This window comes from Dipodomys spectabilis, unplaced genomic scaffold (genome assembly GCF_019054845.1).
Source record: "Dipodomys spectabilis isolate Male_0828 unplaced genomic scaffold, ASM1905484v1 ptg000173l, whole genome shotgun sequence".
NCBI classification, from domain to species: domain Eukaryota; kingdom Metazoa; phylum Chordata; class Mammalia; order Rodentia; family Heteromyidae; genus Dipodomys; species Dipodomys spectabilis.
In genome coordinates this window covers 11,376,993-11,404,218 of record NW_024870850.1, presented here as the reverse complement: position 1 = coordinate 11,404,218, position 27,226 = coordinate 11,376,993, and the positions used below count along the sequence as shown (strand labels likewise).

General features: G+C 53.7%; 2 protein-coding genes across 3 annotated transcripts; one reads left to right on the top strand and one right to left on the bottom strand.

Annotated features, from left to right (window-relative positions):
• Positions 1–6,182: 6,182 nt before the first annotated feature.
• Positions 6,183–11,640, top strand: Elof1 (elongation factor 1 homolog). 2 transcript variants are annotated; one of them, XM_042693811.1, is made up of 4 exons: positions 6,183–6,261; positions 10,616–10,750; positions 10,862–10,932; positions 11,101–11,640. In XM_042693811.1, exons 2-4 carry the CDS (start codon positions 10,635–10,637, stop codon positions 11,163–11,165), a joined length of 252 nt encoding a protein of 83 aa, XP_042549745.1. In that variant the 5' UTR covers positions 6,183–6,261; positions 10,616–10,634; the 3' UTR covers positions 11,166–11,640. The 2 variants fall into 2 exon arrangements, with proteins under 2 accessions (XP_042549745.1, XP_042549746.1); XM_042693812.1 differs by having other exon boundaries at positions 6,219–6,268.
• Positions 11,641–14,673: 3,033 nt separating this feature from the next.
• Positions 14,674–25,615, bottom strand: Cnn1 (calponin 1). Its single transcript, XM_042693823.1, has 7 exons — positions 25,532–25,615; positions 23,420–23,541; positions 17,037–17,103; positions 16,796–16,933; positions 16,599–16,709; positions 15,599–15,745; positions 14,674–15,480 (listed from the first exon to the last, which is right to left on the bottom strand). The coding sequence occupies exons 1-7, from the start codon at positions 25,592–25,594 to the stop codon at positions 15,235–15,237; spliced, it is 894 nt and encodes a 297-aa protein (XP_042549757.1). The 5' UTR covers positions 25,595–25,615; the 3' UTR covers positions 14,674–15,234.
• Positions 25,616–27,226: the final 1,611 nt, after the last annotated feature.

The window sequence follows — 27,226 nt, the reverse complement described above, 5'->3', positions numbered from 1 at the left end:
ACGCCTTCTACCGTCTAGACACGCCCCACGGTGGGGACACGCCCCCTGGCTGGGCCACTCCCATCTCAGAGCCGCAGGTCAACTCAGAGCCACGCCCCCTCGTGCTGCACTACAGCCCTACAGCTGAGACACGCCCCTTCCATCCATAGAGCCACGCCCCCTACCATCTAGCCCTCTGCAGGGTCAGTCACATCGTGGCCACACCCCTACTTCTTAACCACGCCCTACAACAGAGACACGCCCCTAGCGCGGTGCCACTGTACTCTGGAGCTAAAGCAGGAGCGCAGCAGCTGAGGCACGCCCCATGTTTAAGCCACGCCCCTGCCTCTGAGCCACGCCCCCAACACCTAACCACGCCTCCTCATGCTCCCTCTCTGGGAACAAGGAGTAATGTCCACCCGCTGACAGCCCGAACCACCAGCGCCCGGCGATTCAGACACTGTCCCTTGAGCAGCTACAGGGCAGAGACCCCACTGTTTGGCTCCAGCTGCCACCAGCCTCGCTTAGATCAATCTAGAAAGACCATCCCAAGTGTGTTAACCACGCCCCTTCCATTTGCTACTCTCACGATGAACCAAAGCCATCTTCCCAAAGTGCCAGCCCTCTCTAGCGTGTGCCCAGCTGGCATTAGCACCGGCTGGGGGCAGAGCGGTAAAAACATCATTGCTGTGCAGCAGGTGTTTCAAGTCCCCTGTGGCTGGGGCGGGCCAGGCGACACCAGTGGCCCTGGGAGTCATCCCAGATACGCTGGAGGCTGAAATCTGAGAATTGAGGTTCAAAGCCAGCCTGGGTAGTAAAAACTGTGAGACTCTTATCTCCAAAATACCACTAGAAAACCGGAAGTGGCGCTGTGGCTCAAGTGATAGAGCGCTAGCCTTGAACTGAAGAGCTGAGGGACAGCGCCCAGGCCCAGAGTTCAAGCCCCATGACTGACAAAATATAAAGCCAGAAATGGAGCTGTGGCTCAAGTGGTAAAGGGCCAGCCCTGAGCAAAAAGAAAAATATAAGGGACAGCACCCAGGCTGTGAGGTCAAGCCTCAGTAGGATTTACTATGCTGCCTAAACTGGTCTTGAATTCTTGAGCGCAATAAAAAAAAGAAAACGAAAAAAATACTCCTGCTTCAGTCTCCTGAGTAGCTGGGACTACAGGATTATGCCACTATTCCCAGCTTAGATCTTCAATCTTAACTTGGGGAATCCAGGCAGTTCACTAGGGACCTCTTCCCACTGACTCAGCTGCTCCTGGCTAGCAAGGGACTGAATCACAGGTCACAGCAGTCCACCGGCTCCATTCCCACAGCCCAGAGCTCAGAAAGGAGAAGTGACAGCACAATGTCACACGGGGAATGAGTAGCAAAGAGAACTGCAGCCCAGGCCCCTCCACCTGAACTCCAGAAAACAGCAAGCAAGACAGAATAGGTTAGTAAGGCAGAATGGACAATGGCCAGCCAGGCACTGGGACTCATGCCTGTAATCTTAGCTACTCAGGAGGCTGAGATCTGAGGATCGCAGTTCAAAGCCAGCCCAGGCAGGCAAGTCCGTGAGACTCTTATCTCCAATAAACCACCAGAAAACCAGAAGTAGTGCTGTGGCTTAAGTGGTAGAGTGATCACCTTGAGCTGAAGAGCTCAGGGACAAGGCTCAGCCCCAGAGTTCAAGCCCCAAGACGGACAAAAACAACAAAAAAAGAATGAATGAATGAACATTGGCCAGCCTGTGGGGGTGGGGTCCAGCTGGGCTTAGAAGGACATTTATTTATTTTTTTCTAGTACTGAAGTTTGAATGAAGGATCTCTCTCTGTCTCTAGGCTTGCATAGCTACTTCTCTACCCTTGAGGTAAATCTCCACTTCCAGTATTTTCTTGGTTAATTGGAGATGAGTGTCTGGAGGCTGGGAAGGTGGCTCCGTGGTAGAGTGCTTGCCTCGCATGCCTGAGGCCCTGGGTTCATTTCCTCAGCACCACATAAGCAGAAAAAGCCGGAAGTGGTGCTGTGGCTCAAGTGGTAGAGCGCTAGCCTTGAGCTGAAGAGCTGAGGGACAGCGCCCAGTCCCGGAGTGCAAGCCCCAAAACTACCACCACCACCACCAAGAAAAAGTCTCTGTCTGCTCACACCTGTAATTCTAGCTACTCAGGAAGCTGAGATCTGAGGATCACAGTTTGAAGCCAGCCTGGGCAGGAAAGTCTGTGAGACTCTTATCTCTCATAAACTACTCAAAAAAGGCCAGAAGTGTCACTGTGGCTCAAGTGGTTGAACTCTAGCCTTGAGCACAAAGAGGCTTAGGGACAGCGCGCAGGCCCAGAGTGCAAGCCCCAGGACTGGCAAAAAAAAAAAGAAGAAGAAGAAGAATTAGCTGGAGGCTAAGTAACTAATTGAGAACAAAACCAAGAGCTCTGCTCTGTGTGTGTGTGTGTGTGTGTGTGTGTGTGTGTGTGTGTACACACCATTCAATAGAAGCTGCAAGTTGCAAAGGAAAAGAACAGGAGCAGTGTGGTTCTGTCCTGTGTGCATAGAAGTTGCTGATTCCAGGGTCACACCGCCACCTAGTGGACTTTCTGGAAAGTCACCATTGGAACATAAATGGCCGACCCTCCCCCTCTACCCGCCAAGTGAAATAGTTCTTATCAAGATCCATCAGTGACCAAACTCTTGCCAAAGTCAACAGCTATTTCTCTTCATCTCCCTTAGACTCTCAGCACCGGGTAAAATTTTCTTCTAGAAGCTTCCAGGAAATCATACACACACACACACACACACACACACACACACACAGCTTTCACCTCTTGCCTCACTGGCTGCCCAGACTCTCCTGGGCACTTCTCTGGCTAAACTCTTAAAAGGACACCCCTGATTTCCTTCCAAGCTCTTTTTCTTCTTTATGCTTTGATCCTCACCCCAGCAACCCAGTAACTTCCTTGACCCCAAATCTTGAAGTCTTGGGTCCTTGAAATCATCTCTATAGGGCTAGGAAGGTGGCTCAGTGGTAGAGTGCTTGCCTTGCATGCACGAGGCCCTGGGTTTGATTCCTCAGCACCTCATACACAGAAAAAGCTGGAAGTGGCGCTGTGGCTCAAGTCGTAGAGCACTAGCCTTGAGCTGAAATGCTGAGGCTCAGCGCCCAGGTCCAGAGTTCAGGCTCTACCACCGACAAAAAAAAAAAAGTGTTTCACAAACTTTCCTGTCCAGGCTGGCTCTGAACCTCAGATCGCAGCCTCCTGAGTAGCTAGGATGACAGGCCTGAGCCACTAGTGCCCGGCTTAGTGACTCAGGATTCTATCCATGCCTGGTAAGTGGCTCTCATGCTTTTAATTCAGTTATCTAAGAGGCAGAGATCAGAAAGACAGCAGTTCAAGACCAGCCCAGGCAAAAAGTTGAGGAAATGCCCATCTCAATGAATAAGACAGACATTGTGGTTCCCACCTTTGATCCCAGCTAATGAGAAGCACACATAGTGAAGTAAGGAGGTCAAGTCTAGCCAGCACCATATTGGCCACATGTCTTTATGCTGGGGGAAGGGAGGCCCGCCCCCCGCCCACCCATCACCTGCCTCCCAGGTAATAGGTGTGCCTGGTCCCCTGGAGGCGGGCTCAGGCACTTGGCTGATAGGTTACTGAATCTGTCAGTCCAGTGCCTGGGGCTGGGAATTTCCTGAGGATCTGCCCCCTGTGTGGACCTATTTAGGCCCAGACCAGCCTAGCTGCAGGGAATCCATGCCTCCTGAGTCTCTGTGATCATGTCCTGAGTCCTGTCTCCTGACTTGTGTCCCAATTCAGCTCTCCATTGGAGCTGGATTGCCTTGTTGGTATTATTCTTGTTATTTCTTTCCTCTTTAGCATGTTTCCTAACTGGGTTATGTGTATTTGCGTGCTGCAGGCCTTTGTAACAACTGGAGGCCTGCAGCCTGTTAACTGTATAATAAAAACTCCAGTATTTTATATTTTAAAATGTGGCCTCTGGGATGATTTACCTTACAACAATAGAGTATCAAGGTCCTAGGCTGGTCATGGGCAAAAACCCAAAATGATAACAACATTGAGAATTTATGTGAGAAATAACTAAAGCAAAAAAGGGCTGGGGGCATGGTTCAAGTAGTATAGCACCTGCTTAGCAGGTGAAGCCTTCAGTTCAATCCCCAGTTCCACTAAGAAAAACAAATTCCAGCCGGGCCCTGGTGGTTCACACTGGTATTCCTAGCTACTCAGAGGCTGAGATCTGAGGATAGCAGTTCAAAGCCAGCCCGAGCAGAAAAGTCTGGGAGACTCATCTCCAATTAACCATCAGAAAACCAGAAGTGGAGTTATGGCTCAAGTGGTAGAGAGCTGGCCTTGAGCAAAAGAACTCAGGGACAGCACTCAGGCTCTGAGTTCAAGTCTCACAACTTGAAAATAAAATCCAGGAGTTCTTTTCTCTGAAGTTCCAGAGTTCTTTTTCTTTAATCTCATACCCTTAACTTCCCTCTTAAATCTTCCTTCAAAAAATAAAAATAGGGCTGGGAAGATGGCTCAGTGGTAGAGTGCTTGTCTTGCATGCCTGAGGACCTGTGTTCAATTCCTCAGCACCACATAAACAGACCAGAAGTGGTGATGTGGCTCAAGTGGTTAAAGTGCTAGCCTTGAGTTGAAAAGCTGAAGGGCAGCACCCAGGCCCAGAGTTCAAGCCCCATGACTGATAAAAATAAAAATAATCTCCCTTCAGTCTTCCTCCTCTATGAGTCAAAACTCAGGGGCTCTTGAAAATGGGAACAATCCTGGATTTTCCTCTTTCTTTCATCTCATTGTAAGTTCTTTTTCTTTTTTTTTGTGCCAGTATTGGGACTTGAACTCAGGGCCTGGTGCTGTCCCTTAGCTTTTTCACTCAAGACTGGTACTCTACCACTTGAACCTCAGCTCTAGTTCCAGCTTTTTGGTGGTTGAGAGATAAGAGTCTCCTGGATTTTTCTGTGGCTTCCAACTGTGATCTGCAGGTCTCAGCTTCCTGAGTAGCTAGGATTAAAGGCATGACCACCAGTGCCCGGCTCATCCTAAATGTTGTAGGAGTTACCAGTGTGTGTTTGTCTCCTCTTTAGGTTTTCAGGCGTCACTACCTGAGCTTCAGATTTTATTTTTTTTATTTTTTTTTGGGGGGGGTCCGGTCGTGGGGCCTGAACTCTGGGCCTGGGCGCTGTCCCTCAGCTCTTCAGCTCAAGGCTAGAGCTCTACCACTTGAGCCACAGCGCCACTTCCGGCTTTTTTCTTTTTGCTTATGTGGTGCTGAGGAATCGAATCCAGGGCCTCGAGCATGTAAGGCAAGCGCTCTACCGCTGAGCCACCTTCCCAGCCCTGAGCTTCAGATTTTAGATCTGAAAAAAATTTGTCCATTTTTCATGAGTAGCTACCCTAGCCTCGGGCCAACTTTTATTTGACTTACACTGATCCTCAAACTGGTCTCCCAGCTCACCAGGACCATACATTCTCAATCCAGAAGCTGTTTGGGTTTTTCTTTTGTTTGTTTGTTTGTGAAAGGAGATCTAGGCTGGAGACTCACTATGTAGCCAGGCTAGTCTGGAACTGGGCTGTCCCTCGGCTCTTCAGCTCAAGGCTAGGGCTCTACCTCTTGAGCCACAGCGCCACTTCCGGTTTTCTGAGTGGTTTATTGGAGATCAGAGTCTCACCAACTTTTCTTGCCTGGGGTACCTTTGAACTGTGATCCTCAGATCTCAGAGGCCTCTTGAGTTGTTAGGCTTACAGGCATAAGCCACCGGTGCGAGCTGAAGAAGGCTTCTTAAAACAGGATACCCAGAGGCCCGAGGCTCACATCTGTGATCCTGGCTACATCAGAAGGTTGAGGTCTGAGCATGGCAGTTCGAAACCTGCAGAGGGAGGAAAAGTCTGACTCTTATATCCAATTCACCACCAAAAAAAGGTCAGAAGTAGATCTGTGGCTCAAGTAGTGGAATAGGATCCTTGAGTGAAAAAGCTAAGGGACAGCCTCCAGGCCCTGAGTTCAAGCCCCAGGACTGGCAAAAGAAAAAGGAAGAAAGGAAAAGGGAAAGAATTCTCTGTTGGAGAGCTAGCCTGGAGCCACGCATGCGCACCACGACACCACGGCCGCGGTTCGAATGAAGAGTACGCCTGCGTCGAGTGGCGCCGGAAGAGGGCGGGGCTTCTCGCCGGGAGTGGGCGTGGCCTGAGCCGCCGAGTATTTATTTCCGTTTCCTCCCGGAGTCGGAAACCACTGTTTCCCGGGTGAGCGCGGCCTGGGCAGGAAGCGAGAGCGAGTCCGGGTAAGAGGTTCGCGCCCGCGGACGGGCGTTGGGGTGCTGCGGGGGCCCGGGCGCGCTTCTCCCTCCGGAGATCGCTCACCGGGGGCTCGGGAACTTTCCGGGCGGCCTGGCTTGGGGGAGGGGGCCGGCCGATCGGGGAGATTGGCATCTGCCCCGCCCCCTGACCCTGCGAGCCCGGACCCTCTGGGCCCGACCCCTGCGGGCCGCGATCGCGGGGCGCCGGCCCAGCCCCGCGGGGCCCCGCAGTCCCGTGCGCCCGCCGACAGGTCTGGGAGGCCGGGGGGAGTCGGGGGGGACGCGAGGCCCCTTCAGCCGCTTTGGGGTTTGATGTGCGGGGGGAGGGAGGGAGGGAGGGGGGAGTTGTGCGAGCTGCATGCCCCCCATCCCCCCTTGTACCTGGGGTTGAGGGGTTGCTGTGGTCCCCGGAATGAGATGAGGTTCTGCGGGGTCCCTCTGTAGACTCTTCCCTGACTTCCAGGAAACTTTGTCCATCCATTCAACAAGTCGTTGTGAGGCGCTCGGCGCTCCCACCCGGGGCCCCGCGTGCTGAGGGATTCCGGGGTTTCCGCCCGCAGATCTGAAGCGGTGGGGGAGGGGGGCGGAGGTTCTGCGGTGATTCTCAGTCTCCCGGGCTGAGCTTTGTGCGGGGTGAGAAGGGGACCGAGACACTGGCTGGTCCTGGCTGGTGGCAGCTCAGGTGACAGATGCGGCTGCTGTGACCGGATGCGCGCTCCCCCCTCCCTCCCTCTCTCTGTATAACAAAGCTTCAGTGACAGGGGGAGGGGAGGGGGCAGAGGGGGGCCTGCTGGCTCACACCTGTGACCCTAACTCCTCAGGAGGGCCAAGGATCGAAGTTTGAAGCCAGCTTGGGTATTCAAAACAAAACACCTTCAAGCTACACTCAGGAGAAACATGTTTTCAGCTGGCCCGAGTGATGGTTACAGTTGCTCTTGCGTCTGCCTTGGCATCTGCACATTGTGCCTGTCTTGTCAGTAGTTGCCACTGCACCAGAGCTTTTCCCATGGAACAGCTTGATAGTGGGTGCTACCGTTTGAATTTTTTTTTCTTTCTTTTTTTTTTTTTTGTCGGTCCTGGGGCTTGAACCTACGGCCTGGGCACTGTCCCTGAGCTTCTTTGTGCTCAAGGCTAGCCCTTTACCACTTGAGCTACAGCACCTGGGTTTTCTGAGTAATGTTTTGGAGATGAGTCTCACTGCTTTTCCTGGGTGGGCTGGCTTCCAAATGCGATCCTCAGATCTCAGCCTCCTGAGTAGCACGAACCACTGCTTGCCCCGCCAACATTTGATTTCTACCTGCTGTCTGTGCACTTGTTTACAGACTCCGGCCGCCTCCACTAGAAGTTAGGGAAAGGAGCCTGATAGGTTGATTGAATGGATTAGTAAGGTTCTTAGCCATTCATTCTTTCTTCCTTTCTTTTATTTGCTTTTTTTTTAAAGTTTTGACCAGGGGCTGGGAAGGTGGCTCAGTGGTAGAGCGCTTGCCTTGCATGCATGAGGCTCTGGGTTCGATTCCTCAGCACCACATAAGCAAAAAGAAAAAAGCGGGAAGTGGCGCTGTGGCTCAAGGGGTAGAGTGCTAGCCTTGAGCTGAAGAGCTGAGGGACATCGCCCAGGCCCAGAGTTCAGGCCCCACAACCGGACCCCCCCCCAAAAAAAAAAAAAAAAAAAGTTTGACCAGTCCTCCTAGGGCTTGAACTCAGGGCCTGGGCGCTGCCCCTGAGCTTCTTTTGCTCCAGGCTAGCACTCTACCACTGGAGCCACAGCGCCACTTCCAGCTTTTTCTGTTTATGTGATATTGAGGAGTCGAACCCACAGCTTCATGCATGCTAGGCAAGCACTCTACCACTGAGCCACCTTCCCAGCCTTTTACTTCTTTGTGTGTGTGTGTGCACCCGCTGATCCTTAGGCTTGAACTTAGGGCCTGGACACTGTCTCTGAGCTTCATTACTCCAAGTTGATGCTCTACCACTTGAGCCACAGCTACACTGCTGGTTTTCTGCTAGTTCATTGGAGATAGAGTCTCTTGGACTTTCTGCCCTGGCGGGCTTCCATCACCGACTCTCACATCTCAGCCTCCTGGGTAACTGAGGATTCAAGGCAGGAGCCACTGCTCTTCCTTCTCATTTATTGAGGCAATACTTGTTGAGGGCAGTTTTGTGTTAGGAGCAGTTTGAGATCCTGGGGACACCGAGGCCAAACCCCTTGCCCTTGTGGAATGTGTCCTTGGTGATGCTGGGACACCAACATGCCCGGGACTCAGGTCTTGGCTCTGGCCTTGTTCTGGTGTGTTTGACAGAGGCAGAGGGGCAGGGGCGTGATTGACAGGGAGCTGGGGGAGAGGGAGGGAGAGCAACCGGGTTGCTGTCTGCTGAGAGGGCAGATCCTCCATTGAGCAGGTCCAGGTCAGAGTGTCGGGAGCTCAGGTTACATTGAGTCATTCACCAGAGGCCTGGTGGAGTTGGCTGAGGCGGGGAGGACACTAAAGGAGCTCCCTCCCCACCCCAGCCCAGAGGTGGGGAGGAGGCTGAAGAGGGAGCAATGAGGCTACTGCTCTTCCGAGAGGGGGCTGCCTGTTAGGGTTGGCATTATGAAGCCACAGGTGACCTTCCTTGTGGTCCCAGGCCTGCAGGGAGAGAATGGAAGGGAATATTGACAACTCAGCAGGAGAAAATCCCACAGAGGCCAAGCATGGCCACACATACCTGTAATTCCAGCACTAGGGAGGCTGAAGCAGGAGGACTGAATGGTCGGTCCGAGTTAAACCCGGGCTCAGAAAACAGAGTCCCGGGCTGGGAAGGTGGCTCAATGGTAGAGTGCTTGCCTTGCATGCCTGAGGCCCTGGGTTCGATTCCTCAGCACCACATAAGCAAAAGGAAAAAAGCCGGAAGTGGCGATGTGGCTCAAGTGGTGGAGTGCTAGCTTTGAGCTGAAGAGCTGAGGGACAGCGCCCAGGCCCAGAGTTCAGGCCCCACAACTGGACCCCCCCCCCCCCAAAAAAAGAAGAAAACAGTCCCTCTGGGTGCCAATGGCTCACACCTGTAATCCTAGCTACTCAGGAGGCTGAGATCTGAGGATCTGGGTTCAAAGCCAGCCCAGGCAAGAAAGCCCCGGTGAGTCTCTTATCTCCAGTGAACCACTCAAAAACCAGAAGTGGAGCTGTGCTTAAGTGGTAGAGTGCTTGTGTTGAGCACAAAGAGGCACCGGGATATCGCCCAGGTCCTGAGTTCAAGGCCCACAACCGATGAAAACAAACGAACAAAAAAGAAAGCAGAGTTCCATAGAGAAACAGCTAGTAGTAGGAGTAAGCTCCAAAAGTAGGTTTTTGTGGAGTTTCTTTTGTTGTTTTTGTTTTCTCTTGCCAGTCCTGGAGCTTGAAGGCAGGGCCTGGGCTCTATCCCTGAGCTTCTTTTGTTTGGGTTTGTTTTTTTTTTTAACTGTATTTTTTTTTGTCTTTTCTTTTTTGGTACTGGGGATCGGATGTTGCACTTGCTAGGCAAGCGCTTTGCCACTGAGCTACATCCCAGCCCCCCTGAGCTTCTTTTGCTCAAGGCTAGCAGTCTGTCACTTGAGCTACTGCTCCACTTCCAGTGGTACTGAGGAATTGAACCCAGAGCTTCATGCATGCTAGGCAAGCCCTCTACCACTAAGCCACCTTCCCAGCCCTCTTTAAGCTTTTTTGTTCAAGGCTGGCACTCTACCACAGCTCTACTTCCAGGTTTTTGGTGCTTGATTGAAGATAAGAGTGTCAGCCTGTCCTCCCCACGCTGGCTTCCTGCTATGATTCCCAGATCTTTGCCTTCTAAGCAGCTGGGGTTGCAGGTGTGAGCACCAGCACCCAGCTTACAAATGCTTTGTCTCTCGGTCGTGGGGCTTGAACTCTGGGCCTGGGCGCTGTCCCTCAACTCTTCAGCTCAAGGCCAGCGCTCTACTACTTGAGCCACAGTGCCACTTCCGGTTTTCTGGTGGTTCATTGGAGATGAGTCTCCCAGACTTTCCTGCCCAGGCTGCCTGAACCATGAATGATCCTCAGATCTTAGCCTCCTGAGTTGCTAGGATGACAGGCGTGAGCCATCACGCCCAGCTACGTGCTTTGTCTTAAAGAAGAGGAACCCTGAGCACAGAGAGCCTGCGCCCTCTGTCTGGGGTCACACAGTCATTCTGCACTGGTGGGGAACCAGAGTTAAGTCTGCTCTCTCCCCTTCTTCCCAGAGTGTGTGGGGGACCCAGAACCTTGTTTCTCAGAGACAGATCCGGGCAGCATTTTCTTCTCCGTGGATCACTGTTGGGGCCCCTTCCCTAGTCTGTGTCTGACCTTTGCCCTTCTGACCTCTCCAGGTTGTACCCACCTGCAGCCATGGGACGCAGAAAGTCAAAACGGAAGCCACCTCCCAAAAAGAAGATGACAGGCACCCTGGAGACGCAGTTCACCTGCCCCTTCTGTAACCACGAGAAGTCTTGCGATGTGAAAATGTGAGTGGGGCCCCCCCGCCCCCCCCCAGGCCTCCCCACCCCGGCCTCCCTGCTCCCGGGGTCCCCAGGCCTGGGGCGCCTCGCTCACAGCCCCTCCTCTCCCCGTTCCAGGGACCGTGCCCGCAACACCGGAGTCATCTCTTGTACCGTGTGCCTCGAGGAGTTTCAGACCCCCATCACTTGTATCCTTGAAAGTCTGGACAAATGGAGGGGGGCGGGGGGCCAGGGCTGCCCCGGCAGGGTGGCTGCCCCAGGGGTCTGGAGGTCATTCCTGCCTCTGTGCCCCGCCTGTGTGCCTGTAGGGAATGGGGGCCCCGGGGTACCAGTCGCCCTTGACCTCAGCATCTCAGATCTGTCAGAACCCGTGGACGTGTACAGCGATTGGATAGACGCCTGCGAGGCGGCCAATCAGTAGCGACGTGGAGGACCCACCCCCCTCGGCGGCCCCGCCCACTGCGGCCCCGCTCGCCGGGTTCCCGCCAGACATTCCAGGGGCCGGGGTGTGGGTCGGGGTGCGGAGCCCCTCACCGTGCCTGTGCGGCCTGCGTGGCCGAGCGGCGGGGGGCGGCGGCGGCGGGGCTCCCGCACCAGCCCCCCATTTGGTCCAGTAGCGTTTGAGCCGCTCCCTTCGGCCTATCCCCGCTCTGGGGGCTCCGGCTCCCCTGGAGCAAAAGACAGATGCGCGGACCCCCCCCAGCCCGCCTCACCGCTCCCCCCGGCCTGAGTGGACTGGACTTCCTGCCCCCCTCCCCTCCCCGGGACCCCAGGGCCCTCAGCCGGCCCGGCCCGGAGTCAGCGCCTCCCACCCGGGAGCCCCCGTCGTGTCCATGTGGGGGAGGCGGAAGCGGGTTGGGGGCGAAGTAGTCGTTCAGTAAAGCAGCCAGTGCTGAGCCGGCTCCGAGTGAATTCTTACCGCCTGTGTGGACCCCTGGGGAGGGGGCGGGGCTGCAGGAGAGGGGGGGGCCGCGGGGGCGGGGCCGCGGGAGGGGCGGGGCTGCGGGAGAGGGGCGGGGCCGCGGGAGGGGCGGGGCTGCGGGAGAGGGGGGGGCCGCGGGGGCGGGGCCGCGGGAGAGAGGGCCGGGCCACCCTTGACTCATGGTAGCACACATGGCGCGGTGGAGCAGACACGCGTCTGGCTAAGTATTTACAACGGTCCTTCCCGAAGACGCAGGTGGCAGGCACCTGTAGCACAACTAGCTACTCAGGAAGCTGAGATCTGAGGGTTTCCATTTGAAACCAGCCCAGACCATGCCCAGTCCATGAGACTCTGATCTCCAACTGGCCAGCAAAAAGCCAGAAGTGGAAGGGGTGGCTCACGTAGTAGAACACCAGCCTTGAGAAAATGCTAAGGGATAAAAACGCTTGGCTTATGAAATTGTAACCTCTTTTCTTTTGCCAGTCATGGGGCTTGAACTCGAGGCCTAGGTGCTTGTCCATGACCTGTTTTGCTCAAAGCTAACACTTTGAGCCACAGCGCCACTTTCTCTTTTCTGGTGGTTCATTGGAAATGAGAGTCTCATAGACTTTCCTGCCCAAGCTAACTTTCCACCATGATCCTCAGATCTCAGCTTCCTGAGGAGCTAGGATGACAGGCATGAGCTACCAGTGCCCTGCTAATTAATAATTTTTTAAAAATTAAGTGCTTAGAGAGTGATCCCTGAGTTCAAGTCTCAGAGGTCATGGTTTGGAGCCTTCCATGCCAGAGAATGCTCCGAGAGCAGGTCACTCCCCAACACTTCTACTGTGGGAGGCCTGCATCTGTTCACCAATTGAAACAGGCCAGAGGGAAGGCCACTTTTTTTTTTTAACTTGTTATTTTTTGTCGGTCATGGGGCCTGAACTCTGGGCCTGGGCGCTGTCCCTCAGCTCTTCAGCTCAAGGCGAGCGCTCTACCACTTGATCCACAGTGCCCCTTCCAGCTTTTTCTGCTTATGGGGTGCTGAGGAATCGAACCTAGGGCCTCATGCCTACAAGGCAAGCACTGAGCCACCTTCCTAGCCCTAGAAGGCCACTTCTTTCAAAGTCCAGGGTCCAGACTGTCCTGGGGGCTGAGGCAGAAGAGAGCCCCTCCCCCCAGGGTGAAGGGGTGGGGGAGCTCAGAAGTCTGGAAGTGGGGGCAGGATACACACAGCTGGAAAAGCCAGAAGCCGTGCTGTGGTTCATAGCGGCAGAACTGCAGCCTTGAGCAAAAGGACGCAGAGACAGTGCTCAGGCCCCGAGTTCAAGCCACACAACTGACAAAAATAAAAAATAAAACGGGGCTCATTCCTGACACCCAAACTCTTGCTCCCCTGTCGCCCGCCCACTGCCTCTGAAAGACCAAGTGCTAATATGGTGGTGTGTGGAGGAGGCCTGGCCCTGGGCCAGCCACCGGGCCTCCCCCCCTCCTCCCCCCCCTCCCACATAGCTTCCCCTTGCCAGCCCTGGGAGCGCAGATCTTGAAATTGTCAGGCGAAAAGTGCCTGGAATTTGTTTTATGAGGCCCCAGGCGCTTGTGTGGGTCTGGGCACGCGGGACTTCTGGTGTCTGTCTCTGCAGGTCCCAGCGTTCCAGCCTTGACCCTTGTTCTGGGGAGGGAGGGGGGGGGAGGAGATGGACACTACTTGCTTCTCAGCTAGGCGCCACCAGTGGCTCACGTCTGGAATCCTGGTTCCTCAAAAGGCTGAGATCTGAGGAGTGTGATGTTCAAAGCCAGCCTGGGCAGGAAAGTCCTTAATCTTGTGAGACTCTCATCTCCCATGAAGTAGCAAAAAGCCAGACATGGAGATGTGGCACAAGTGGTAGAGCACCAGCCCTCAGCAAAAAATAGGAAGGGACAGCACCCAGGTTGAACCCCGGCTCAACCCCCAAAAAGCAACACAAATTGATCTGTGTCCTCTTTTCGCTTTGTCTGCATTCATTCCTTGAACCCTAAATGCAGGATTGGGGACTGGCCCTATGGGAAGGCAAGATGGATGCAGAAGCAGGCATGCCCCAAGCTCAGCCACATGGAAGTGGCAGTGTTCTGTGCCAGTCTATAGGAGCCGTTCCTCCTGGCCCCCCAAATCCAGTCCTCCCTACTTCCCCACAATCTGGGGATTGAAAGGTAATATGCTATCCACAAGGATCTTCCCTGATCATTTCCAACCCCACAAAATTCATAAATTCACACATCTTTTGGATGGGAAACCAGGTCTCTAGAGGGGACAGTAAGTGGCAGAGCTATGATGATCCAGCCCGTCTCCAGTCTATCCTATGCGCACATGCGCATGTGGGTATTGTGTGGTTTATGTGGCCACGTTTACCTCCTGGAAGGCAGTGTGTCTTTCCTGTGCTGGTACTTGTGCCTACGAGTTGTTGCTTAGCTATTTCACTCAAGGCTGGTGCTCTACCACTTGAGCCACAGCTCCACTTCTGGGTATTTTTTTTGGTGATGAATTAGAGATAAGAGTCTCACAGAGGGCTGGGAAAGTGGCCTAGTGGTAGAGTGCTTGCCTAGCATGCACAAGGCCCTGGGTTCCATTCCTCAGTACTACACACACAGAAAAAGCCGGATGCAGTGACTCAAATGATAGAGTGCTAGCCTTGAGCAAAAGAAGAAGCTCAGGGACAGTGCCCAGGCCCTGAATTCAAGCCCCAGGACTGGCAAAAAAAGAAAAAAAGTCTCATAGACGTTCCTGCCAGGACTGGCTTTGAACTGTCTTCCTCACATCTCAGCCTTCTGAGTAGCTGGGATTACAGACGTGAGCCACCAGCCTCTGGCCAGGGCCCTATATTTGTGGGTTTGCATGAAGGGTTGAAGGGATGTATATATGGATAGATGTTGCATGGGAGTGACATGGGTGCCTGTCCTGGCTAGCATGTGTGTGTGTGCGTGTGATGGAATTTGTCTCTGCATGCACGTAAGAGCCACACAGGCCAGTGAACAGAGACGAAGCCCCAGGTGGTTTTACAGCCATTTATTTGTGCTCCAGTGAAGTAGTAAACAAAACAAAACAAAAAAACCCAAAAAACAAAAAAAAAGTGCTTGCGTTCCAAACGCCGCTTGTCACATCCGCAGACGCCGGTCACAGCAAAGCCAACCGCGCGTGTGCCCTGCATCGCTGGGCATGCAGTTTGCACCTGCTGTGGGGGATGGGCTGGGGGGCCGAGTCTGGGCTCTGGAGGAGAGGTGGGGCTTCATTTGGGGGGGTAGAGCTTCTGATTGGGGAGGGGGTCCCCACTTGTGAAGGGATTGGGGAACAGCTGGAATTGCTTTGCTGTGGGTGTTTGGGGGGACACACTGCAGTGCTACAGGGGGACGGGGGTCCCCATTCTGCCCCTTTACAGATCGCTGCCCCCCCCTCCCCGAAAAATCTCTTCCCAAACTGTAACCCTGTAGGCAGCGGGTTGGGTGAAGCCATGCAGGAGGAGGAAGAGGGGGATCCACTGGGGCCCCCTCCCCTGCGGGGTCCAGCCAAGAATAGCAGCAACCTCCCTCTGGAGGGGACCCTCTGTCCCCCCTCTTAGGCAGAGTTGTAGTAGTTGTGCGGGTGATGGTTCTGGGTGGGCTCGCCCAGCTCCGGGTGGTCGGGTGTCAGGCAGTACTTGGGGTCGTACACCTGGCGGGGCAGCCCGTACACGGTCATGCCCCGCTGCGACGCCCCCTTGTTGCTGCCCATCTGCAGGCTGACGTTGAGCGTGTCGCAATGTTCCATGCCCAGCCCGGGCTCGAAGATCTGCCGCTTAGTCCCGGGTGCTGTCATGCCGGCCTGAGGGACAGAGCAGTCAGTCCCTGGGAGATGGGGGCGGGGTGGGGGGGAGGCGGGGGGGAAGGGGTAGAGAGACAGGCGGGGAGCGGGCAGAGTGCCAGGATGTCGTGTCCCTCACCTGGCTGGCTCCTTTATTGGTGCCCATCTGCAGGCTGATGGTGGCCTGGTCCAGGGGCTGGTCTGTGCCCAGCTTGGGGTCGTAGAGATGGCGCCGGGTGCCGTAGGCCGTCATGCCCTGCTGGCTGGCAAACTTGTTGGTGCCCATCTGAGAAGCCAAAAGGAGAATCAGACCGAGGGAGGCCCTGGAAACGGAGGCACAGGGGCACAGCGTGGCCACAGCGCTTGACCGAGATCTCAGGCTCAAGGCTGGGCCCGTCACGCATGCAGCCCGGTGGGCAAAGGGTGAGCTAGCTTCTCCAGGCCTCAGTTTCCCTGTGAAGACAAAGGGGTGAGGTAGGGAAAACAAAAGGCATCTGGTGGCTGGGATGTAGCTCGGTGGCAAAGTGCTTGCCTAGCTAGCAGGTGTGCAAGGCTCTGGGTTTGATCCCCAATACCCCATACCCACACCCACACACCCGTCCTTCCCCCCACACACACACACACAAGGTATCTGGCCTGTAATTATATGGCAATAACTATTATTTTGTCAGTCATGGGGCTTGAACTCAGGGCCTAGGCGCTGTCACTGAGCTCTTCAGCTCAAGGCTGGTGCTCTACCACTTGAGCCACAGTGCCACTTCCAGTTTTCTGGTGGTTTATTGGAGATAAGAGGCGCATGGATTTTACTGCCCGGGCTGGCTTGGAACCGCAACCCTCAGATCTCAGCTTCCTGAGTAGCTAAGATGACAGGCGGGAGCCACCAGTGTCCAGCTTGCTTCGCTTTTTTTCCCCTTGAGCCTGGTGCTCTACCACTTGAGCCACAGCTCCAGCTTTTTGCTGGTTCATTGGAAATAAAGTGTCTTTCCAGGCTGGCTTTGAACCACAATTCTCAGATCTCAGTCTCCTGAGTAGCTAGGACGACAGGCGTGAGCCACTGGCATCCATCTGGTCCCCAAAGCTGGGACAGAGTTCCGGCCTTGACCTCTGGGTTGGGCTGAGCAGGTGGGGAAAGGTCATACCTGCAGGCCGATGATATTCCGCCCTTCTCTGAGCTTCTCGGGTTCAAACTTCCGCTCTTGCTTCTCAGCGTACTTCACCCCCACGTTCACCTTGTTTCCTTTTGTCTTGGCCTGGGAGGGACCAGGGGGATAGGGGATGGGTGAGGAGACCCCCCCCCGGCACGGGGCACCCCCAGCCCCCTCTGCCTGGCACTCACCATGCTGGCCAGGGCGAGGAGGGTGGACTGCACCTGCGTGTGGTTGGTGTTCTCAAACAGGTCATTGGCCTCGAAGATGTCGTGGGGTTTCACCCCATACTTAGTGATGGCTTTGATGAAGTTGCCAATGTTCTCCAACTGTGGGGGGGGGGGGGTAGTGGACAGAGGCAGATCAGAGGTGGGAGGGGCAGGAGGCGGGGCTTGGGGTTAAGGAGTTGAAGGAAGCTGTCTTTGAGTCTACCTGATGCCAATTCTGGGTGGACTCGTTCACCTTCTTCACAGAGCCTGGCTGCAGCTTATTGATGAATCTTTAAGAAAAAGAAAACGGGCTGGGAAGGTGGCTCAGTGGTAGGTAGAGCGCTTGCCTCGCATGCATGATGAGGCCCTGGGTTCGATTCCTCAGCACCACATACACAGAAAAAGCCAGAAGTTGCGCTGTGGCTCAAGTGGTAGAGCGCTCAGCTTGAGCAGAAGAGCTGAGGGACAGCGCCCAGGCCCAGAGTTCAAGCCCCACGACCAACAGCAGCAACAACAAAAAGGCAGAGAAAGCAATCGGGTAGAACAAGGAAGTCCGAGACTGTCATCTGAGTTACACTGGAGGCTGAGATCTGGAGGATTGTGGTTCAAAGCCAGCCCAGGCAAGAAAGTCTATAAGACTCTTTCCAGGGGCTGGGAAGTTGGCTCAGTGGTAGAATGCTTGCCTCGCATGCATGAGGCCCTGGGTTCGATTCCTCAGCACCACATAAGCAGAAAAAAGCCAGAAGTGTCACTGTGGCTCAAGTGGTAGAGCGCTAGCTTTGAGGTGAAGAGCTGAGGGACAGTGCCCAGGCCCAGAGTTCAGACCCCACGACAGGAACAAAAAAAAAAAAAAAAAAGACTCTTTCCAATGAACCACCCAAAAGCCAAAAGTAGAGCTGTGGCTCAAGTTGTAGAGTGCCAGCATTTGGGCAGAAAGGTAAGGCACAGTGCCCAGGCCCTGAGTTCAAATCCTAGCACTGGCACACACACACACACAAACACACATACACAAGCCTGGCACTGGAGGTTCACGCCTGTAATCCTAGCTATCCAAGAGGCTGAAATCTGAGGATCACAGTTCAAAGCCAGCCTGGGCAGGAAAGGTTGTGAGACTCTTCCTTCCAATGAACCACCAAAAAACTAGCCAGATACGGCGCTGTGGCTCAAAGTGGCAGAATGTTAGCCCAGTTCAGGGAAAATGCTCAGGCCCTGAATTCAAGCGCCACAAACTGATGACAAAATTAATGAATGAAAATAAAACTGGCCCCTCCCCCACAGTGTAACCCCTGCTTTCACTATATTTGATGTCAGTATAACATGTGGAGGAGATGGGGACAAACAAGTCGTTTAAGGATTCAGGTGGACCTGTTGCAACAATGAGAAGTACAAAATGTCATGTCAAAACCAGCTTTACAATGTCGGAGGGGGGTATGATTGGGTGGGGGGGAGGGGGGAGGCTGGGAAGGGAGGTGAAGGGTAAACAAAGGAGGAGGCTGCAATGCTTGGTAAGAAATGTATGCATTATCCTGACCATGTAATTGTAACCCCTCTGTACAGTATGTTCTCAAATAAAATAAAATAAAATTAAAAAAAAAAAAAAAAAAAAGAAAATAAAACTGGCTGCCTTTTGGGTGATTCTGGGGGCAGGTGACCAATGAGAAGCCACAGGCCGGGGCGCTTGATCCCGGACTCCAGTCAGGAAGTCCTTTGGGAGTATCCCTATGTTCTGGGAGTCACCTCCAAGATTGTCGCCTCTCAGTGTCTTTTTCATTTATTTTTCTGAGGTACTAGAGATTAAACTCAGGGCCTAGAGCTTGCTCCGCTGCTGGAGCTCAGCCCTCAGCTCTGTGATTTGTTTTTGTTTTTGTTTTTTTTTTTTGTCGGTGGTGGGGCTTGAACTCTGGGCCTGGGCACTGTCCCTCAGCTCTTCAGCTCAAGGTGAGGGCTCTATGGCTTAAGCCACAGAGCCACTTCCGGTTTTCTAGTGGTTTATTGGAGATAAGAGTCTCATGGAGTTTCCTGCCCAGGCTGGATTTGAACTGTGATCCTCAGATCTCAGCCTCCTGAGTAGCTAGGATGATAGGTGTGAGCCACCAGTGCCCAGCTTGTATTTTGTTTTGTTATAATAGGTTTGATAACTTTTTCCCAGACTAGCCTCAAACTTGAGATCTTCCTTTCTCTGCCTCCTGAGTAGCTGGGATTATAGCGTGCACCACCACACATGCCTTCTGTGGCCTTTTTTTTTCTGTTTTGTTTTTGTGAAGACAAATCAGGGAGTCCACATGGACCTCTTTTTCTGGGTGCTGTCCCTGAGTCTCTTTGTTCAAGGCTAGCACTCTACCATTTGAGCCACAGCACCACTTCCAGCTTTTTCTGAGTAGTTTATTGGAGGTAAAAGTCTTAGGGACTTTCTTGCCTGGGCTGGCTTCAAACTGTGATCCTCAGATCTCAGCCTCCTGAGGAGCTAGCATTACAGATGTGAACCACCAGTGCCCAGCCCCTGTCTTATAATATAATAATAATAATAATAGGGGTTGGGAAGGTGGCTCAGTGGTAGAGTGCTTGCCTCATATGCATGAGGCTCTGGGTTCTTCAGCACCACATAAGCAGAAAAAGCTAGAAGTGGTGCTGTAGCTCAAGTGGTAGAGTGTTAGCCTTGAGCAAAAGCAGCTCAGGGACAGTGCCCAGGCCCTGAGTTCAAGCCCCAGGATTGGCAAAAATAAAAAATAAGCCAGGCACTGATAGCTTATGCCTATAATCCTAATTACTCAGGAGGCTGAGATCTGAGGCTTACAGTTCGAAGTCAGCCCAGGCAGGAAAGTCCATGAGACTCTTATCTCCAAATAATCATCAAAAAAGCTGGATGTGGAGTTGTGGCTCAAGGGATAGAGCACTCGACATATCTAGTAAGTGCAAGGAGGGAAGTTGTACTGTAAAATACCTAGGGGCCAGGCATCCAGCACTCGGGTCCTGAGTTCAAGTCCCGGTAGGGACACATACATACAAAAGAAAAACCAAAAATGGCACAAGCAAAGGAGGAGACTCTGGAAAAAAAAAAAAATTCCTAAAGCGAAAAGATGAGGAAACATGGCTCACATGGTAGAACACCCGGCATGAGGCCCTGAATTCCAACCCCAGTACTACACATGAAACAGAACTGTCTCCAGAACAAAATGCAAACTGTTTGGCGTGACGAAAGCCCACCTGCATTTAATTCTCCCTCTCCCTCCATTTCCGCTCAGTCGTTTACTTGGCCACAGGCTCCCTCAGGACCTGTGCCCTGGCCAAATACTCTGCCTCAGCAACTCTCACACCTTCCCTCCCTTCATCCAAAGTTCAACTCAAATATCACCTTCTAACCCAGGCTATGGGCCCAGCGCCTGCCCTGCCCCCAGCTGCCTCTCACTCTCCCCTTCCGCGCTGCTTTGGCTTTGCTTGCTGCCCCTCATTGGGACTGTAGCTTCTTCTCTGTTCCCAGTGGAGTCATTTTGGTTCACGGTCCCCAGGCCTTAACCCGAGGTCTGCACACAGTAGGGTGTGTTGCACAAATAATTGAATGGCTGGTTGGTTGGTTAGCTACGTGTTTTGCTTTTCTCTTTGTGCTGGTCCTGGGGCTTGAACTCAGGGCCTCATGCTCTCATTTGGCTTCTTCCACGCAGCTGGTGCTCTGCCACTTGAGCCACAGATCTACTTCTGGCTTTTTGGTGGCTCATTGGAGATGAGGCTCCCAAAAGCTGGGCGCTGGTGGCTCATACCTGTCATCCTCGCTACTGAGGAGGCTGAGATCTGAGGATCGCAGTTCAAAGCCAGCCTGGGCAGGAAAAGTCATGAGACTTTTTTTTTTTTGGTCTGTCATGGGGCTTGAACTCTGGGCCTGGGCGCTGTCCCTCAGCTCTTCAGCTCAAGGCGAGCGCTCTACTGCTTGAGCCACAGCGCCACTTCCAATTTTCTAATGGTTTATTGGAGATAAGAGTCTCACGAACTTTCCTGCCTGGGCTGGCTTTGAACCACAATCCTCAGATATCAGCCCCCTGAGTAGCTAGGATTACAGGCATGAGCCATGGGTGCCCGGCTCGATGAGACTTTTTCCCCCAGTCTGTCGTGGGGCTTGAACTCAGGGCCTAGGCATTGTTTCTGAGCTTCTTTCGGTCAAGGCGAGCATTCTACCACGTGAGCCACAGTGTCACTTCCTGTTCCCAGATAGTTTTTTGGAGATAAGAGTCTCACAGACTTGCTGGGCGCCAGTGGCTCACGCCTGTCATCCTAGCTACTCAGGAGGTTGAAATCTGAGGATCACAGTTCAAAGTCAGCTGGGGCAGGAAAGTCCTTGAGACAGTTGTCTCCAATGAGCCACCAGAAAACCATGGCTCAAGGGGTAGAGAGCTCGCCTTGGGCTGAAGAGCTGAGGGACAGCGCCCAGGCCCAGAGTTCAAGCCCCATAACCAACCACAAAAAAAGAGTCTCACGGACTTTCCTGCCTGGGCTGGCTTTAACCATGATCCTCAGATCTCAGCCTCCTGAGAAGCTGGGGTTACGGATGTGAGACACCAGCGCCCAGCCATGAGACTCTTATCTCCAATGAACCACCAAAAAAGCCAGAAGTGGTGCTGTGGCTCAAGCGGTAGAATGCTCGCCTTGAGCACAAAAGCTAAGGGACAATTTCCAGGACCTGAGTTCAAGCCTCAGGACCAGCGTCGAGAGGAGGGTGGAAGGGAGAGAGACAGAGAGAGAGAATCTGAGGAACTTTTCCACCTGGGCTGGCTTCAAATCTGGATCCTCCGAGTTCATCCTCCTGAGTAGCTGGGATTACAGGCGTGAGCCAGCAGCTTCGGGCTTACAGATCGGTTTGGTTTGACCTTGTATAAACTAAGCATGTGCCTTATCACTGAGCTGCACCTCAAAGCCCTGCCACTGTGTTTTCTGAGGCTTGAGCAGCCCACTCTGGGCCCTCATTCTTTGACTGGACCTTCTCCCTCAGCATGCTTTCCAAGGGAGCACTGGGGTGAGGGGGGGGAGGGAGGGGACAGAGAGACTCAGAGCTGCAGGGAGTAAGTTTTCCGATCCCTTAGCAATATGGTTCTCTCTCCTTTTTTTTTTTTTTTTCTTTTTGTCAGTCGTGGGGCCTGAACTCTGGGCCTGGCTGCTGTCCCTCAGCTCTTCAGCTCAAGGCGAGCGCTCTACCACTTGAGCCACAGCGCCACTTCTGGCTTTTTTCTTTTTGCTTATGTGGTGCTGAGGAATCAAACCCAGGGCCTCATGCATGCAAGGCAAGTGCTCTACCACTGAGCCACCTTCCCAGCCCTTCCCTGAGCTCTTTCTGTTCAAGGCTAGCGCTCTACCACTCTGAGCCACATACAGCTCCACTTTGAGTTTTTTGTTTGTTTGTTTTTGAGTGCTTAATTGCTGACAAGTCTCATTGGAGCGTGATGCATGTGGCTCACAGCTGTCAGCCTAGCTACTCTTGGAGGCTGAGATCTGAGGATCGCGGTTCGAAGCCAGCCCTGGCAGGAAAATCTGAGAAACTCTTATTCCCAATAAACAACTCAGAAATAGCAAGAGGTGGTGCTGTGGCTCAAGTGGTAGAACGCTAGCCTTGAACAAAGAGGCTCAGGGACAGTGCCTAGGCCCCAAGTTCAGGCCCCAAGACTGGCAATAAATAAATAAATACACAAATAAATACATAAAGTCTCATGGGGACTTTTCTGCCCAGGCTGTCTTCAAACCTCAATCCTCAGATCTCAGTCTCCTGAATAGCTAGGATTCTAGGTGTGGGGCACTGGCGTCTGGCCTGCCTCAGTGTTTAAGATGGGGTCTTCATAACTTTCTTGTGTTAGAATTGTGATCTCTAATGTCTGCCTCTCAAGCCACTCATGTCCATTAAAGGGGCATGCCAGCCCGGCGCTGATAGCTCACATCTGTCATCCCAGCTACTCAGGAGGCTGAGATCTGAGGATCACAGTTCAAAGCCAGCCCGGGCAGGAAAGTCAGTGAGACTCTTATCTCCCATGAACCACCAGAAAACTGGCAGTGGCGCTGTGGCTCAAGTAGTAGAGCGCTCACCGTGAGCTGAAGAGCTGAGGGAAGTGCCCAAGCTCAGAGTTCAAGACCCATGACCCACAAAAAATAAAACAATAAAAGAAAGGGGAGGGGCATAACAGAGCTGCTCAGGAGGCTGAGATCTGAGGATTTCAGTTCAAAGTCAGCCCAGGCAGGAAAGTCTGTAAGATTTATATCTCCAATGAAGCAGCAAAAAGCCCAAAGTGGAGCTGTGGCTCAAGTGGAAGAGCTCCAACCTTGTGTGGAAAGAGCTAAGGGACAGCGCCCAGACCCTGAGTTCAAGCCTCAGTACCAGCACTACAAAAATCAACAGGCATAATGAGGAGCCAGCCAGCCGGGCAGGGTGGTGCACACCTGTAATCCCGGCACTCTGAAGATGGAGGGAGGAAGATGGTGAATTCTGGGCTACCTGGTCTTTTACCACTGCAGCCCACTGGTGTTTATATGAAGTGGCCCTTGGAGGAGGCTGAGGTGCAATGTAGAAATGAGAATCTAGGGATTTTTTAAGGGGGAGCATCAGGGTCTGGGTTCAAGAGAACCCCAACTTACTCGCAGAGGATGATGCCATCTTTGAGGCCATCCATGAAGTTGTTGCCTATGCGCCGGCCGGTCACTCCTTCGATCCATTCCCGCAGCTCCTGCTCGCGGTGGTGGTCGTACTTCTGGGCCAGCTGGGGGGGGGGGAGGGGGCACAGGAGACGCAGAGCTTTTGGGGGGCTGCCCAGGTCCCGATTGCCTCCCTCAGCCATCCCAACTAAGGCAATCTCCCCCCCTGCCCCGCGTCTATGGGGGGAGCGGGCAGGGCTCCAGCCAGGGGAGGTGGCACCTGACTAGGGGGCCCATTCCGGGCATTTTCAGGTTTGGCTCCAGAGAATGTGGGTGAGGGGGGGCCGGAGAGTCTGACAATGATGCTGGGGGGCTGCGGGGGGGTGGGAGGAGGCGCCCGGCCTCCTGGTTCACCCTCCAAGCCAAACTTGGGGCTTAGCTTCCCCCAGCCCCGCCCCCATCACCCCTCCTCCTTAGGGGGCGGGGAGACAGGGCATCCGAAGCTGGGGTTCGCCAGGGACCCGTACTTCTCGGTCTTTGAGAATCCATCCAGCCCCCAGGGGGGCTTTGCTTCGGGATTAGAGAGTGGGGGGTGGGGGGTCCCGCTTTCCACACCTCCTTCCTCACCCCTGCCTGGCTGGGTTTCTGTCTCTCTCCCCAGCCCGTCTCTCCTCTCTTTCTGTCCCCCACTGACCCAGTCTCATGGGTCCCCATGTCCAGCTTGTGGGGTTCACTCGGTCCCTTGTAGATCAGTGTGTCCAGCTCCCTTGGTTCTGGGGGGATAAAGGCAGCCAGCACCTCAGTTTCCCCTTCGGGGCTTCCTCTGTGTGTGAGTGTGTGGGGGGGTGGGATGCTCTTTGTCCAGGGTGGGGAGGGAGGAGAAGGGGGGAAGTCCCTCACCTGACCCAGGCCCGGCGGCCCCCCTCCCCACTAGCCTGGCTTTATAAAGTGAACCGGCCCTTATATAGCGCAGGCCTGGCTCCCCAAGGTCACCTTATAAGGAGCGAGGGCTCCAGGAGCCGCCGGCCGCGCTGGGGGAGGGGGCGGCGCGGCCATCTGCCTCTCGTCTGAGCTCCCCCCGCCCCCATCCCCTCCTCACCCCCCCAAAAAGATCCCCCAAATATCCCCGGCTCCCAGATTCCTCTCTGTGAGACGCTGGGACAAGTCTCTCTCTCTCTCACACACACACACACAGAGCCAAACCTCAGTGTTCCTTTCCATGAAATGGGGCCTTCGGGGCCCCCTCCCTTTACAGTAGAAACACGGAGGGGCTCGTGGAATAGGGGGGTGACTTTACGGTTCCAGCCCCTCCTCCCACCTGCCTTAGATCACCTCCGATGCTCACTACTTGCCTGTCTCTCCAGCTCGAGCCTCAGTTTACCCATCCAGAGCACCAAGCAAGCATGTCAGTATCTTTTGGGATCCAAAGCTTGGAATCTTGCCCTGTGAGGCTCCTGACATCCACTCCCTGATATCTTCTCTGGGCTAGGTGAGTGTCTTCTTTGCTATTCCCCAACTTTTCTTTCTTCCAAGGGAAGAAGGCACCCCCTCCCCATTTCTTTATTCTTTATCATGCTGAGAAAAATCATGTTTTTCTCCTTCATCCTCTCTCCAAGAACACGAAAGGTGGATGAAGGATTTTGATCAAGGGTTGCTCTTTGCAAGGCAAGGCTGCGCTCACCTCTGTATATGTGTGTGTGGGGGGAACTGGGTGCTCCCCTCTCCATCCCTCCACCCCCCCCCGAAAAAAAAGTAGGTTAAGGCTCTGGGATGTTCACAAGGCAAAGAACAGAGTCATTCCCTTTCATAAGTCACATGTGATCTGCAAGAGGGGGCTCAGGGAACCCCAAGTGTGGCAGATAGTGGGGAACCAGTCACGCAGTCCTGCATCCCTATCTTGTTGTTTTTTTTTGGGGGGGGTTCAGTTATGGGGCTTGAAACTCTGGGCCTGGGCACTGTCCCTCAGCTCTTCAGCTCAAGGCTAACGCTCTACCACTTGAGCCACAGCGTCACTTCTGGCTTTTTCTGCTTATGTGGTGCTGAGGAATCGAACCCAGGGCCTCATGCATGCAAGGCAAGCACTCTACCACTGAGCCACCTTCCCAGCCCCCCTACCTTGTTCTTGACCTCAGCAGATAGCCCGTAGGCAGGGCCTCGGTTGAAGTGAGCGGAGGACATGGTGCGCGGTGAGCTCCAGGCTGCCTGGCTGAAGGCTGTCTGTGCTCTCTTCCCTCCTCACACGTTTTTGAAGCTCCCAAAGCTGCCCGGGTCTCTTCCAAGGCCCTCCCATTGGACGAAGGGCCTGCCAAGGGGCGGGGCAACCCCTCACCTTGGCCACCCCCCCTTCGTGATGTCAGGGCCTTGGTATTGAAAGCTGATTATGTCATTGTTTCCGCCCCAGGGTGTTGGGGAGCAGCCCGCGTTATTATGGGAGGGGGTCTTGGGTCAGGCAAGGCCAACTTTCTGGGGGGTGAGGGGGTGGCTGCTGGTCCCTGAGTCTGTTTATCTCTGAGTCAGCCCTGTGATTTGTCCTTCTGGGGTCCTGGAGAAAGACTTTCCCGGACTTAGTTCCAGATCCCAATGAAAGTCTATTCTTTCCAGGTCTCTATTGCTTCCTCTATAAAATGGGCTAATGATTGATACAGATAGATGATGGATAGGTAGGAGGGATAGAAGATAGACAAAAATAGATAAGGTAGATAGAATAAATGATTAGTAAAATAGAGAGGATAGACTGACAGGGTAGATAGGATAATAGATATAGACGGAAGACTAGTAGAACAGAGAGATAGAGCAGACAGACAGACAGACAGATGTAGGCACTGAAAGCTCATGCCAGTAATCCTAGTTAGTCGGGAGGCTGAGCTCTGAGGATCACAATTCAAAGCCAGCCCAGGCAGGAAAGTCTAGTCTATGAGATTTTCCAATTCATCAACCAAAAGCCAGAAATGGAAATGTGGTTCAAGTGGTAAAGTACCAGCCATACTCGGATTAAAAACGTCAACAGATGGTGCCCAAGCCAGGTGTCAGTAGCTTCCACCTGTTATCCTACCTATTCAGGAGGCTGAAATCTGAGGATGGGCGGTGGAGGGGGGCGGGGAGGGGGGGGGCTGTTCAAAGCCAGCCCAGACAGTAAAGTCCATGAGGCTTTTTTTTTTTTTTTCCAGTCATGGGGCTTGAACTCTGGGCCTGAGTGCTGTCCCTCAGCTCTTCAGCTCAAGACTAGCGCTCTACCACTTGAGCCACAGCGCCACTTCTGGTTTTCTAGTGGTTTATTGGAGATCATAGTCTCACGGACTTTCCTGCCTGGGCTGGCTTTGAACTGTGATCCTCAGATCTCAGTCTCCTGAGTAGCTAGGATTACAGGTGTGAGCCAGGAGACTCTTATCTCCAATGAACCACCAGAAAACCAGAAATAGTGCTGTGGCTCAAAGTGGTAGAGCACTTGCCTTGAGCACAAGAGCTTAGGGACAGAAGTCAGGGCCTGAGTTCAACACACACACACACACACACACACACACACACACACCCCAGATAGGATGGATGGATGGATGGATGGATGGATGGATGGATGGATGGGTGGATGGATGGATGGATGGATGGATGGATGGATGGATGGATAGATGGGTGGATGGATGGATGGATGGATGGATGGGTGGGTGGATGGATGGATGGCTGGATGGGTGGATGGATGGATGGATGGATGGAGCCTCACTCCTGGCGAATACTGTAGCAACCTCTGATGTGACACAGCAGAGGCACTCAGGTTGGTTTTTTTCCTCCATTGGAAATCTGGGACCTCTTTTCTGA